Below are 14286 nucleotides of genomic sequence, written 5' to 3'. Positions count from 1 at the left end.
TCACTACCACCCACAATCCTTCACTATCGACCGACGGGTATAATTTTGCAACACTGTCCAAGATGCTCCACCTCCAATTTCACAGAATAACAAAAAGGAAAATGGTCGCTTTGTGGAACGGATTCCTGTAAAAATTGAATATATGCTAGCGCACCATGGAGTTCAGTGCGGATCTGAATGGCTTCAATGAGGACTCCATCGAACCCTGCCGGACTTGCGGAATTTACTTTACCATGGGAATGGACATGGACCAGGCGATTGTGAAGCCCATTTTCGGTTCGGATGACGCCGCCGTCGCAGATATGGCGGAGATTCTCGAGCAAATGAATGATTGGAACATAAAGGTTGGTAGTAGTGGAATCGTACTATGTGTACCTAACTTATGTCCCAAAGGTTGCGAGGGAAGACGGACGACCGCAGTACATGTGCATCGCTTGCATTGCCGAGTTTCACCGGCTGATTAAATTCAAGCGCAGCTGTGTGGAGACACAGGAGCAGTTCGGCGAGCTCGAGTACCAGCGCGAACATAATGGCATCGTTATTAAACGGGAAATTGAGCCGGAGGAAGAGAAATTCTGCGGATTTATATATCTGGATACCGACGAGGAGGATAACAGCGACGAGGACGGTAGTAGACGCGTGTGTGCCGTCTTCGACATACCGCATGTGCCCATTAAGGAGGAACACATGGCCCGAGTGCCATTACAGAACAGTGACAAGTTTCAGCCACCCGAACCCAAAAATTTTGCGTCGCCAGTCGACTCCAGATTCGACATGATAGACAACGATGCGTTAACGTCCGGCATGTTAGGACCGTCTATTGAGGATCTCTCCGGGACGGTCGACGATGGCACCGAAGATGAGGAGGAGGAGGAGGAGGAGATAGTCAGATTTACATACGATGATGACAACGATGCGGCAGCCCCGCTTCCGCCCCCGCTTTACTCGCCGGTTGTGTGTTGTAAGCTATGCTTTTACGAATCCCCCGACCAGGATGCGCATATGGAGCACATGCGCCGCACCCATCTCCTCAAGGACTGGGAATGCCATATTTGCGGCAAAAAGTTCACAAATGCCCAAGAATCGCGCATCAAGTTTCACATCAAGTATCACAAGCTACAGCGGCACGTTAAGTGTCCCGTTTGCGGGTTCATCTGCAGCTCCAAGGAGACTCTCAAGGAGCACAAGCAGGCAGTGCACGTACGCACAAAGTGCACATACTGTGGAAAAAGTGAGTTCAATATTCTCACTTATAAAACTAATTTATCGGATTAATCACATTTACCTTTGCAGCTGTGAAAAACGCCACTCTACACGCACATTTGAAAAAGCACTTAGAAGGTCAGTAAGAAGAATTACAACGGTTTTATTTGTTTATAACTTTACACTTAATGCCCAGAGGGTGAAGCCGAACTTGCCCAGCAACTGAAAAAATTGGAGCAGCTTCCAGTTAACCTTCAATCTCAACATTTATCTTCACTGGAAAGCAGTGTCGCCGAAGTCACCACGGCTTCTGAGGGCTCAAATATTCCTGGGGAATCCACTGTTCCTGAAGATTCTAATGTAACCGAAAACTCCAGTGTTCCTTCAATAGAGACTTCCAATCATGCGGACATTCAATGTCCAATGGGCCCACCTGCAAACGGAGAAGTTCCTGATGTAGCAGATGTAGCTTCACCGTCAACCGAGCCAACTGAAAGTGTCACTAAGTGCTCATATTGCAGCGACACATTCGAGAAGGCCCAGCAGCTGCAGGCTCATGTGCTGGCCACTCACACACAGACAAGAAAGAGGCGTCGCTCTTCAGACAACCAGTCATTAGTGAGAAAGACCACGCAGGAAATACCTACGTCGCCCATTGCAAAGATAACCAAGAAGCAAACCATCGAGTCCAAAGAAAGAGTCGTCCTAGAGTCTTCTTCTCAATTAGATAGCACTGCCCAGCAGGAGAGCAGGACTTCAGCGACCTCTAATGACAGCTCTCCTGTCCAACAGGTGCCAGAAAAAGCGTACATCTCGTGCTACATTTGCGGCAGATCCTTTGACTTAAAAATTAAGCTTAACAGACATCTTAAGCAGCATAAGGGTTAGTATCGTTTCTAGCGTATAGCCATTATTCCATATTAATTTCATTTTTCTAAAAATGTAAGAGTATTGTGCATCTTATCATTTTCCACTGGCCTGCCAAATGCAAACGTTGAAATTTGTTATTTAAATTTTCTTATTTTTATATAATTGGTTGGCGAAGTACTTACATTCGAATTTTAATGTTTAATAAAATAGAAACCATTTTGCATTTGCCTTTTATCCATACAGAGTTGGAAAAATGCAAAGCACATTGGTTTTTGTATTGCAAATAAACATGGCCCTTCTGGTTTCATCTGAGTTTTATTGGGTCTGTATATATATATATATATATTATTTTTTATAAACTGTTCCATAAAATTGGTTGCTGGATGGGACATCTTATCGTTGTCCATTATATTTACTTAGTACAAAGCAATATTTGCGATCTTTCTGCTTACATAGATAAATTACAAGTGTTGTTTAAACAAAATCGAAGAAAGTGTAACCGGTAAGGATATTCAACGTGGTTACCAAGCCTCTCCGCTCCTGAGCCTCCTAGTTGCCACTCCCTGTGGCCGTCTTGAGAACCGTAGCCGGTATTAGTTTTGTAGTCAGCGTTTTTGCTCCTGTTTCGCCGGCTGCCGTGGTCACAGAGATTTTTCCTCCTACCGCTGCCCCACTTGCCGATGCTGCAGCCATGGGTATCACTTTTAAGCTGGACAGTGGCTTTAGGTTCATGCCCTGCAGTCCCGGTGAGAAGAAGAGCTGTCCGCCGTTGCCTTGCACGGCGAAAACGAGATTGTTGCTAGGCGTTGCCGTCGCTGTCGCAGCTGGAGATGCTGTCGTGGAGCTGTTTACAACGCTGCTGTTTGCTGTACTAGTGATTTGCTTGTTGGCCACCAGTACGTTCTTGGCCAAGCGCGGTCCTATTAGCAGCGTTTTGGGTGCCGTCGTTATGCCGCTGGTGGAAGTAGTTCCACTATTACTGGTGCTACTGGCTAATCGCAACAGTTGGTTGCCCATAATGACAGTCTGAACGGGTGCGCCGGCACCTCGAGCGGAAATCTGAAAATTTAACATTGAATTTATAAATAATACTATTCGCCTAAAATCTCCCCAAATAACTTACCGCTCCCTGAAGCTTCACTGTCTGACCTCCAATCACAATATTCTGAGTTGTTCGCCCGGCAGCATTAGTCGCTCCCGTTCCCGCAACTACAGTTCCACCTGCTCCACTGCCGCTTCCCACTGCCGCTGATGCAACTGCTGTTGTCGTCGTTGTGGTAGTCTGGGTTGTGGGCACACTACTACCGCCAATCTGTTTTAATGTTTTGGCGTGGAGTAGTAGTGGTTTTCCCGGAAGCACAGTAGTTTTTCCAATAATTTTGGGCACCACAGTCGACGCGTTTCCAGTTGCCGGAGTAGTACTGGTGGCACTCACAATTCGTGTCATCGTGGGTAACTGCTTGGTCGTCTGGTTGGGACTAAGTGTAATCACATTTCCCGCCGAGGAAGTGGCCAACTGGAAGATGTTGTTGCCAGCGGTTGTGAGCAGTTTCCCTCCAGCAGGTTGCTTTTGTAGCAAACTATCCAGGGTAATGATTTGCCCAGCTGTTTGGGGGTTTCCCGCTCCCACTATTCCTCCAGTTCCTACAGATGTGGCTGGAGTAGCTCGAATAACGCGCGTTGCATTTCCTCCCACTGCCGTTAGGGTCCCGGATTGATTGGTAGCTATTACCGGTTGCTTAAAGTTCTGCAGCACAATTCTCTGCTGCTGTGGTGACAAATTTGTCGTTGCTTTGGTTACCGAGCCACTTGGCGATGTGGTGAGTATTTTGGGTGCTGCTTTTCCCAGCGACTGGAATACGATTTTCTTGTTCGAGGAAATTGCCGTATTGCCTATAAAAACAAATGGGATTATAGATTACAACCTGTAGTACAATTACTTAAATACACAAACAGCCGTACTCACCCACAATGATCCTTTGCTGCGGTGAGTTCAGGGCAGGACTGGCATTGTTAACCTTCTGTTTCAGCTGTTGCTGCTGCTGCTGAAGATTGGCAAATGCTTGAGGCGACATTTTTACTATCGTTCCGCCCCCAGGGACAGGAGAACTGATAGTGCTCATTGTCACAGGACTTGCAGTTTCTGTAGCGGCCACACTTGTAACTGGTTTGTTGGCCACAATGGAAACAGCTCCGATCTTCTGCTGAGCCGGACGCACTGTCTGGATTTGCGGAACTACGCGGGGACCAAGGATCTGAACAGAGTTTGGCTTGGTGCCACCTATCACTGAGTTCCCGGTTACGGTGGCTCCTCCAGCGGGCAACAGACGAATAATGTTCTTCGGCATTTGGGGACGCGGGGTGATAGTGAGTGCCTTGGGTTTTCCAGCAATCGGTTGCACCTTCACATGCTGTCCCTGTTGCGTCGGCTGCTGTTGCTGCGGCCCGCTTTGCTGTTGATCCAGGGGTATTATAAAGTTTCCTATTTTGTTATTAGGAACGGGCTTCTTGATGGTCAGCTTTTTGGCAACCGTGGGGGAAGCGGATCCTCCTGCTTGATTTGGAGTGGTTGCAACATGCACTGTTTGCAAGCCACTGGGAGTGGAAACCAATATGGGCGTGGTATTTCTCGTGGGACTGATCTTGGAGATCGCAAAGGTGCCAGATTTACCAGTTGCCAATTGCCGTTGTACGGGGGATGGAGCGGAATTGGGCACTACCACAGGCTTTAACAGAGATTTCTGTATCTGCTGCATGGGGATTTGATTTGCATTTATATTCGATGAGGCTGATATAATCGTTCCTCCAATTGGCGTACCTGGTGGTACATGATATTTTAAGGGCGGCACTGGCGGACACTTAACCGCGAGTGGTTTCTTCATCTGCAGAGAAGCAACTACTGGTTGTTGCACTGAAACTGGAACCGGTGAGGCAACTGCTGGAACCAAGGCGGGTACTTGCTCCTGCTGGTGATCCGCAGCTAAACCAGATCTGTCATCTGGTATCTTAGGCCTGTTCAGCTGCTTCCTTTGCTGCTGTTTCTGTTTTACCAAGGACTGGTTATGTCGATGCATTTTCTCGAATTCCGCCTCGCTGCGATTTCGATGCAAATAAATCCAGATCTTTCGCCTGGCATCATACTTCACGCAGGGATCCGGACCACCGTGCATTCGATCCAAGGCTCCACTGACGATGGTCTGTAACACATTATCCGCAGCTTGTTGACTGATGTACTGGGAGCACTTAAGCAGTTCGGAGATCTCAGAGCGTGTTCCCTCTCCATTGGGAAGCCGTGCGGTAGCATCTCGAACTAGAGTCAGGATAGTTACAAATGGAGGTCGGTCATCAACCATAACTGCGTGACCCCTTGCTTTGTTCAGTGGCAGACCTTGTGTATAGATTCCTTTGACTGGACCTACAACACTCTCATACCCATTGAGACGATAGGTAAACGGCCGATGCGGATACTCAAAGCGTATTCTCTCTTGGCTCTGGAATTCAAGTATCTCCGCCTGCGTTGCCGACCGCACAGTCCAGGTGGTGGGACATCTTGGAGGTGGTGTTGGTGAAGCATCGACCAATGAGTTTAGATGAACACCCGAAATCAAAACCGGGCTGAGTTGAGACTGTTTCTCCCTTTGCGTTCGCAACCAAAACTGACACAGGCTGAGGAGTCTAGCATCCGAGTCCCGACCGGCTCCTATCCACTGATAGATTCCCAATTGAGTTTTGTGTTCTATATAGGGAACATAATCGGCAGGAACGGAAGAAAAATCGCCCGATAAAAAGTTGATTGCCGATTGCAACAGCTTAGACCAATCCGGCCGGAATCGTGGCCATTCCCCGATAGGTATTGAGGCATCTGAGTTGATTTCCCTCCAGCTGGACAACAAAATTTGCAGTTCACCGTATGTTAGCCTGTGCTGCGGTGTGGATACAAATAGATCCCTCAGCAGAGAGAAAAAGCAGGCGGGTCGTGGTGAGGCTGGCGGACGAATCTGCACTTCCCGTGTGGGACTGCCAGTGATATGTCCAGCAGTTGCAGAAACAGTAATGGGATTGTTCGAGTGATTTGGTGTCGTGGGACTCGCCTTGGGATTTGTTATGGGTCCATTCAAAGGTTCCAGCTTGGGCACGGGTTGTGGAAGAACAACTGGAGCGGGCATTACTTTCTTTGGCATAGGCGGGGGTTCCTTGTGCGGCAGGTCCTCTTCCGGATGGTCTTCCGGTGCTCGGCGGCCGTATAGTTGTTGCGGTTCATCCAGTAGCATGGGCTCCTCATCTACAAACTCGTTTTTCGTGGGCGTTACTCCAATCGGCACCAGAGCCGGTGGATCGGGATTGAGGCGTGCCATGAGCGCTTTCGGTTTCCGACCTGGCTTAAAGCTTCCGACAAACTGTGCTCGAGTGCATATGTCGCGCAGCCGTACCTCCGATGTATCGAACTCGGGACTTTCCTGGAATTTTAATTGTTTCTCAATTAGAAACTCTTGTGGCAAATTGTCGGCAAATTTAAATACATAAATGTTCTACGTTATAATTAATAAAACAAACGTGAATTTAAGCAATCAACAATACCTGGTGCCAATTAGCATATTGTGGACATAGATCGCAACTGTATTAACACAACAGACCAATGACTTACCGGTTGTTCTAATTTCCGGCGCTTGTAGTCTCTTAGATACTTCCGGAAATTCTTGTCGTTAAGCTTGGGAATTTTTTCCGCCTGCATGGAACGCAGCACAAGGTCATCGTCTACACCAGGTCGCCGCTTGAAGAAGGTGTTGTAAATGCATTTCTTATCTGCCGCATTCGAGGGCCTGCCAGGACCTGCCGGCTCCGGAGCCTTGGTCTCCTCCAATTCGAATTCCTGTGGGCCTTTGGCCAAACGGTCCATAAGCTGTCGGCATTCCTCGTCCTCTTCCTCCTCCTCCGCACTGATGTCGCCGGGTTTCGCCTCTAGCGAGCCTATTAGTTCCAGAAGCTCTTGGGCATAGCGTTTCTTGGCACGCTGCGAACAAAATTTGTTCTCTATCGACAGTGTGGGCGGCTTTCTCTTACGGGAACGTGGCCTTGGCAGATTTTTACCAAAAGCACCATCAGAAGGTGGAGCAGAGGTGTAGGCATGCTGGAGTAGCTGTTCCCTTGACATAAAGAGCTCCTTGGCTAGCAGACTTAGGCGCTCAGCCTGCTGGAAACGAAATTCCCTTCTGCCCGAATGCTGTATGCTCCTCCGCAACTGAAGGACATCGGGACGCAGGTTTCCTTCCTCAAGTTGGCGTTGTAGCTGAAGCAGTGGTGATTGCCCGAAACGCTGTAGACCGCCATTAAATAGCTGCACCAGTGTACGTTGCTGTTCCGCACAGGCCTGTGCCTGTCCGGATACCAAACGGGAGAAGTCCGGAAGCATCGGCTGTAGTCGGGCCTGGAGGTGATGGGGCAGCTGTTGCCAGGTCTCAAGAGAGAAGAATTCATGAAAAATAGCTGCATTTTCGCACAAGCCGCGCGGCAACCGAAAGATATCCCGACCAGTGAGCTGCGCCAGCTCCAGTTCATCCGACTGGCAGGTGGAGGTGTCGTCTTCCGTTTCCGAGGCGCTGCCCGCGTCCTGGGCGGACATATCCTCGTCCTCGCCATCCGGGTCATCCTCCAGTGAACCACTCGCCGAGTCCGAGGAGCTGCTGCTCGACGTGCGACTCAGCTGGCTGCTGGCCGAGTTGCTCCCGCTGTCGCTCATCCGGCCATCGCCCTCCTCCTCCTCGGAGGCCACACTGCGATTTGGATTCGCATTTGGATTCCCATTGGCATTTGGACTCGACCTGGGCACTGTGTTTACGTTTATGTTGCTCATCGGATCGCCAACGATTTGTCACCAGATTTTTCTTCGCGAAGAGCGATTTTTTCTCTACACTAATTTATAATTTTTGTCTCTTACGCCGCTGTCCTTCCTCGTTATATCAATCAGCCAGCGTTAGCTGCTGGTTTTCTTCTTTTTTTATTGTTAAGCATGTTTTCTCTGCGATTTCTCACCATTCATCGCGAAACGCGTGCACGCTAGAGATGGCACACTATGGCGGCGGTGGTTGTTCCAAATTTGCGGTTTGAAAAAAGCGCTCGTCTTCATTTTGGGGGTTATTTCTCGCATTTGCGTAGAGTTTTCGGGGTTAGGTTCGTTGAATAATTATGTTTCATTTGAACGGTACAGTTAAACGTCAAGAAAGTGACAAAATAAAGTCTTTCGCTAGAGATGAAACAATAAAGCGGCCTTGAGTTGTTCGCGTTCTTGGTGACTGCAGCTTATCGGCATTCATTTGAAAAATAAACCGTAAATAAAATGAATACAAGTAGTATAAAACTAAAAATAACTTAACTTATTAACAACTCAAATATTTTTACATTGTTTTCTAAATCCTGTAAGTAGTTAGCCGTTTTTATGTTTATTAAGTATAAACCTAGACCCTTTACCATTAAGCTCAATTGCAGTTTATGTTTAATTTATGCACAAATATTTAAAAAACCGCAAAGATGAGGTGCTATGTTTAAAAAAAAAACATTAATTTCTTATTTATATTTTATCAGACGGTACGAACTAATTCGATAACAATTTATCTAACTTCGCGTTACTTTTGATGGTGTCATCGAAAGTGTATCATCACTAACCCAGCCTATTATTTGTTTTTATTGTTGATTATTTTCCTGGAGATCTAAAAAACCAGCGGCACAATGAAGAAAAAGGTGTGGTTTTTGTTTGTACCGCTTAAGCGCTGGAAGTAAAATATATTCGTATTACCAGGTGTTACTGATGGGGAAGAGCGGATCCGGAAAGACCAGCATGCGCTCCATTATCTTTGCTAACTATATCGCCCGTGATACGACACGCCTCGGAGCAACAAGTGAGTAATGCTATATAGTCGGAAAGGGCAGGAACTGATTTCACCATGCACCCTTAGTCGATGTGGAGCACTCCCATGTGCGGTTTCTGGGCAACCTGGTGCTTAATCTCTGGGACTGTGGCGGTCAGGAGGGCTTCATGAAGCAGTACTTTGCCCAGCAGCGAGACAACATCTTTCGTAATGTGGAAGTGCTGATTTATGTGTTTGATGTGGAGAGCCAGGAGATAGAGCGCGACATCCATTACTACCAGAGCTGCCTGGAGGCACTGCTGCAGAATTCGCCTGAGGCCAAGATATTCTGTCTGGTGCACAAAATGGACCTGGTGCCGGAAGGCTTGCGCGAGAGTGTGTTTACTGAGCGCATGGAGGATCTCATAAAATTATCAAAGCCCGGAAATGTCACCTGTTTCCGTACCAGCATTTGGGATGAAACATTATACAAGTTAGTAAACACGAAGTTTTCAACCGAATTTATTTAAAATTCAACTTCTAACTGCTTTTAGAGCCTGGTCTTCCATTGTCACGATGCTGATACCAAATGTTGCCGCCCTGGAGAACTCTGTGACACATTTCGGAAATGTAATTGAGGCGGACGAGGTGCTGTTGTTCGAAAAGGCTACCTTTTTGGTGATCTCCCATTGCCAGAGCAAGAAGAACCGCGACTCGCACCGCTTTGAAAAGGTGTCCAACATCATCAAGCAGTTCAAGCTGAGCTGTTCGAAGTTGGGCGCTAAGTTCCAATCGATGGAGGTGCGCAATAGCGCATTTGCCGCTTTCATTGACACCTTCACCAGCAACACCTACGTGATGGTGGTCATGTCGGATCCCACGCTGCCCTCGGAGGCTACGCTAGTCAACATAAGGAACGCTCGGAAGTACTTTGAGGAGCTGGAAAATCCAAGCAACAGTGCCATTAACCATCATGGCCAAAGGTACCATTGATGATAGTCAAACGAGAATTGTTGTTTTCCATAACTCCATTTGCCGTTCTCCGTTCAAAAAGACATGAATACCGTCTGTTGTTTTGCAAACATCGAAGCGCCCAAGGTGCCGCCCCAAAGTCTTACAGCTTCCCGTAACTATAAATACGTATATATGTTTTTTATCGCTCACTTCCTTCATGACTGCCATAATAGTTAATGGTGTAATTGTAAATATGGCAGTCCCACATACATAATAGCTTTCTTGAGTTGTGAAGGTCGTAGTGAGTGAGCGATGGATAGCCATCTCCTTCGTTGATTTTTCGTAGATTTGTAAGTTTAAACCTTTGTAGGCCTTAAGTTTATATACAAAAACAATTACACACTTATAAATACGAAAAACAATCCTAAGTATTGGTAAATTGTAAATGCCGATCGCGGTATAAGGCCCACATATCACAGATAATCCATTTGGTCCTCTTGGCATGTTTCGCCTACGAATAGAATCTTCTGACCTCCTCGGACAATCGATCCACGGTGTCTTCATCAACAGGCAGAAAACGTTTGGCTCCGCGGCTGAAGTAATAGATGTCACCGGTGTAGATATCGAACCAAAGAGCATGAATGTGAAGATCGTGGGATTCTAGGCGAGCCTTGAGGAAGCCGTACGAGGCAATGTTGGACATTTGCTGCAGTGTGTTGATCTGGGATAATTTGTCCTCCAAGGCAAATTTCTGCTCCTCATCGATGTAGGCCACAAAGCGACGTAGCGGAGTCTCCGAAGAGAAAATCAGTGGATCTTTCATGCCAGCGTCGCGCCATTCCTGGAACCTCTCCAAGCTGGTGTTGGCATGGGTGCACAGCCAAGATCGCAATGGTGAGAGGCGTCGGTTAAGCTGGTGGAGAAATGTTATTTAGTCGATTGTTGCTTATCTGGACCGAAAATACCATTGACTTTCCCAAGTACCTTAGAAGCGAAATCAGGATCTCTCAGTTGGTACAAAAGGTTCATTGCCTTGCAGTCGCTGTGTCCGCAAACTATTATGTGTCTAATGTCGTTCACCACGCATCCGAGCTCCAGAGCTGCCGGTTCGCAGCTGAAGTACTCGTCCTGGAAGTGCTGGGCATGGGGAATCAGATTGCCAGCATTTCGCACTTATCCGTGGGAATCGGCAGGAATGTTAAGCCATAAACTATCAGCTCGACTGGATTTACTCACCCACAAACATATCGCCCACGTGAGTGTCGGTGTACCGGGTGGGAATCATTCTACTGTCCATGCAGGTGAAGAAGACGGCCTTGGGCTAAATGATAAAGTTTATCAATATTAAATGTTAGAATACCTAGCTATCGGCCACCGAATATAGCCACCCAAAGTTATGACATACTTGGCAAATGGCCAATGCGTCAATGAGTTCAAGGCTGTACAACAGGGAAATTCAAATACATATATTGAAACTATTGACGGACGAACATATCTTGGAGGAAGCCTCTGCCCATGTTTTCTATAGAAATATAAATTTCGGCAATTAATTTCTTATACAAGTTGTAATTTAATTAAACAAACAAGATTTGGTATCCTTTTTTTTTATATTTTTGTTCTTTGTATATCTGTAATAATTCTTTTCATTTGTGTTTAAATATTTCCAATTAGAATTATATAAAGTTGATAATAAGCAAAGGTGCACGACATTCAAGTAAGCCAAAAAGCAATCAGCTAAGTATATGAAAATCTAATTTAATATTAAGCAAACAAAAGGGGGTAAATTGAAATAATTTGGTGGTCAACCGGTTTGCCTTTGTTGTTTGTTTACCAAATAGAACTCAAAAGAGAGCCGAGATAAAGAGCGAAATGGGGGAGAGCGCCAAGTTTGCGACAGACAAGTCGAAAAAATGTGATAATGATATAAAACACGGGCAATTCGTTCCCCACAAGGCAAACGCATGCTCCAAGTTATTTTTTTTTTGTAAGTGTGAAATAGTTCTATTCCGAAATCTTGACCTATAAACTCAAGTATTGCTCACTTCTGGATTGTCGCGGACTTTCTGGAACTCCTTGACCATTTGCTCCCTTGTCGTATTTCTGTACCGCATGATTCCCCTCAAAATACGCTCCATTTCGTGCTTGTCTGGGGCTTCTTAAACTTAATTTGACACTTTAATTGCACGCACTTTGGCACCACAATTGATTTTCCTTGATTTGTGTATAATAATGACGCACTCGCGCCTAACAAAAAATACGTTGGAGCTCTGTTGACGGCGGTGGAGCATTTGAAGCGGAATTGTTGCTTCCAAAACACGCGATGTATTTAGCGAGCAGCTGTTGTCGTCTCTCTGGGGGAGCGTGCTCCCCACTCTCTTGAGGAGACATTAAGGGAAAATGTAAGAGAGCAGTATTGGGGATAGTTTAAAGGTGCTAATTATTTCCATTTATAAATACAAGAAAGGCAAGAACTTTAACACTTATGATACCTATGTATGTACATAGATAGAATGTTCTCATATTCAATTTATGTCTATAAAGAGACTCGTTTGCTGTCATCGCAGAAACAAGAGAAATAATATAATATTGCCCACCCACAATTAAAGGCACTCCCCTCCCAAAATGTTCACCCAGTAAATATTGTTGTGGGTAGCGCAAATCGATGGCTTAATGGAATTTCTCTGTGTGCTAACATCTCTGGCAAGTTCCAGACAATCGTCGAGCAACGACTAAAGTCAACTTATTCGCCAGACGGCTTATCAGTGGAGCAGAGTGGGAAACGACTCGAAGAGCTGATGATGTTGATATTATGGCTTCCACGTTTTGTATTTATTTTGCTGTAGCCTTTCCTAATCAATATTTCGATGGAACTTTCTGATGACTTCCTGATCTCTGGAAGTCAAGATCAGTTTAATTTGTTTTATTTCTGTACATAGCTACTCAATTTTAAAGAAGCGGGAAAAAAAATTGTTTGTCCTTTCTTTTGGTGCAACCACTGCAAAATATTATTAAAATTGTGAAAGGTTACCATTTGTTTCTGACTTTCCCATTTTAAAAAGTCCGCCAATAAATATTATCTACATTGTTTCTACATGGTGCGCACAAGTTCCAATTTTGGCCAATGGTGGCGCTACTTACTGCGTAATTATTGAATTCTACATCTCATTCCATGAATTCATTTGTTCTTCAAATTAAATTATATTAATCAAAAATACCACGAAGTTTATTTTGTCGTAAAAGAATATTATTTCTATTGGATTATTTTTTGATGAATAAAGTTTTTGCTGTTGGCTAAACGGTTTGCCTTTCCGTTGGAACTCCATTTCAAAAATTTTGTTTTTGTTTAATAGGGTCTTAAGTTAATTCTTACTAAAGAACTCAAAACAATTACTAAACTAATCTAATTGATTTTAAAAAAGAATGCTAAGTATACTAAATGTTTCGCTATCATTAAACTATTGTAAATATTTGTAACGACACTGGACTTTTGGAAATCACATTCTGGTTTTTATTGGCCTGGGAGCATCACTTACCCCTTTCGAATGAAATGGGCTCTTAGTCAGTGTAATATTAGCCTTTCCAAGAAGTGCCCACCGCATCATTCAATGAGCGCATTTCTGTTGCTTTTCGGGCATTGTCAGAACTTCTCAGGCATCGCGGCATCTCGGGATGATGCCTCCGAAAGTGGGTCACACAAACACCTGTGCGTCAAAAAGGCCAACACCAATGCAAATATTATGAAATCCCCACCACCGCGAAAGAAAGCAAAGTCTAAACCACAAACACCACCGACAACTGTGTGTGTGTCGCCGCCGAGCAAAGCAAAAACCAAAACAACAACAAGCAGTTCCATTTCACCAGCAGATTCACTCTTGATGATTATAAGCTTTTGTTGTGTGTAGTGTAGTGGGCCTTGTGGCTTTTGGGATTGGGATTGGGAACCTGACTGACCGACTCCATTCCATCCCGCCGTATCGCAGCGCATCCCCCATCCCCCGGAACATGCTCCTCCAGTCACAGTCGCCCGTTTTGCTTTCCTTTCATTATCGAGCGGCAAAATATTGGTTAAGCAAGCAAGGCAGCGGCAATGAAATCGAAAGAAAATAGCATTTTTGAATGGAAGTCACAAGGCGAAGGTAAAATACTCTAAGAACGTGATTTTATTATTTAAATAATTATAAAATGATCTACTCTTTACCCTTTCCATTTGCTTACAAACTAAGCAGATTTTTTATTTGAAATTTTTTTTTTTTATGTACATTTACACAATCACCTCTGAAAATCAGTGTACCCAGAATAACATTAAAAAAAAAATGTCTCGGCGTGACCAACCAAATGACGATGGTGATGCGCCAGCAGCATCTTCATCTCGTTCCCAAACAACCCCCCTCCCTTTCAGAAAAAAAACCGCCATGAG

At 45.4% G+C, this 14286-nt stretch overlaps 4 protein-coding genes across 6 annotated transcripts; 2 read left to right on the top strand and 2 right to left on the bottom strand.

Annotated features, from left to right (window-relative positions):
• Positions 1-71: 71 nt before the first annotated feature.
• E(var)3-9 (Enhancer of variegation 3-9) lies at positions 72-2376 on the top strand. The gene is made up of 4 exons (NM_141595.3): positions 72-344; positions 394-1231; positions 1294-1341; positions 1400-2376. The coding sequence occupies exons 1-4, from the start codon at positions 156-158 to the stop codon at positions 2089-2091; spliced, it is 1767 nt and encodes a 588-aa protein (NP_649852.2). The 5' UTR covers positions 72-155; the 3' UTR covers positions 2092-2376.
• CG11970 (uncharacterized protein) lies at positions 2372-8303 on the bottom strand. 2 transcript variants are annotated; one of them, NM_001300314.1, is made up of 4 exons: positions 6719-8303; positions 4040-6530; positions 3197-3966; positions 2372-3132 (listed from the first exon to the last, which is right to left on the bottom strand). In NM_001300314.1, the coding sequence occupies exons 1-4, from the start codon at positions 7922-7924 to the stop codon at positions 2623-2625; spliced, it is 4977 nt and encodes a 1658-aa protein (NP_001287243.1). In that variant the 5' UTR covers positions 7925-8303; the 3' UTR covers positions 2372-2622. The 2 variants fall into 2 exon arrangements, with proteins under 2 accessions (NP_001287243.1, NP_649851.1); NM_141594.2 differs by having other exon boundaries at positions 6719-8093.
• Positions 8304-8705: 402 nt separating this feature from the next.
• RagA-B (Ras-related GTP binding A/B) lies at positions 8706-10289 on the top strand. The gene is made up of 4 exons (NM_141593.4): positions 8706-8808; positions 8867-8966; positions 9024-9408; positions 9470-10289. The coding sequence occupies exons 1-4, from the start codon at positions 8797-8799 to the stop codon at positions 9906-9908; spliced, it is 936 nt and encodes a 311-aa protein (NP_649850.1). The 5' UTR covers positions 8706-8796; the 3' UTR covers positions 9909-10289.
• On the bottom strand, positions 10228-12161 carry CAHbeta (Carbonic anhydrase beta). Of its 2 annotated transcripts, NM_141592.3 has the most exons (4): positions 11912-12161; positions 11106-11190; positions 10854-11041; positions 10228-10782 (listed from the first exon to the last, which is right to left on the bottom strand). In NM_141592.3, the coding sequence occupies exons 1-4, from the start codon at positions 12002-12004 to the stop codon at positions 10381-10383; spliced, it is 768 nt and encodes a 255-aa protein (NP_649849.1). In that variant the 5' UTR covers positions 12005-12161; the 3' UTR covers positions 10228-10380. The 2 variants fall into 2 exon arrangements, with proteins under 2 accessions (NP_649849.1, NP_001287242.1); NM_001300313.1 differs by having other exon boundaries at positions 10854-11190.
• Positions 12162-14286: the final 2125 nt, after the last annotated feature.

Source organism: Drosophila melanogaster, chromosome 3R (assembly GCF_000001215.4).
Source record: "Drosophila melanogaster chromosome 3R".
In the NCBI taxonomy this organism is placed as follows: Eukaryota; Metazoa; Arthropoda; class Insecta; order Diptera; family Drosophilidae; genus Drosophila; species Drosophila melanogaster.
This window is presented reverse-complemented; position numbering and strand designations above follow the sequence as displayed.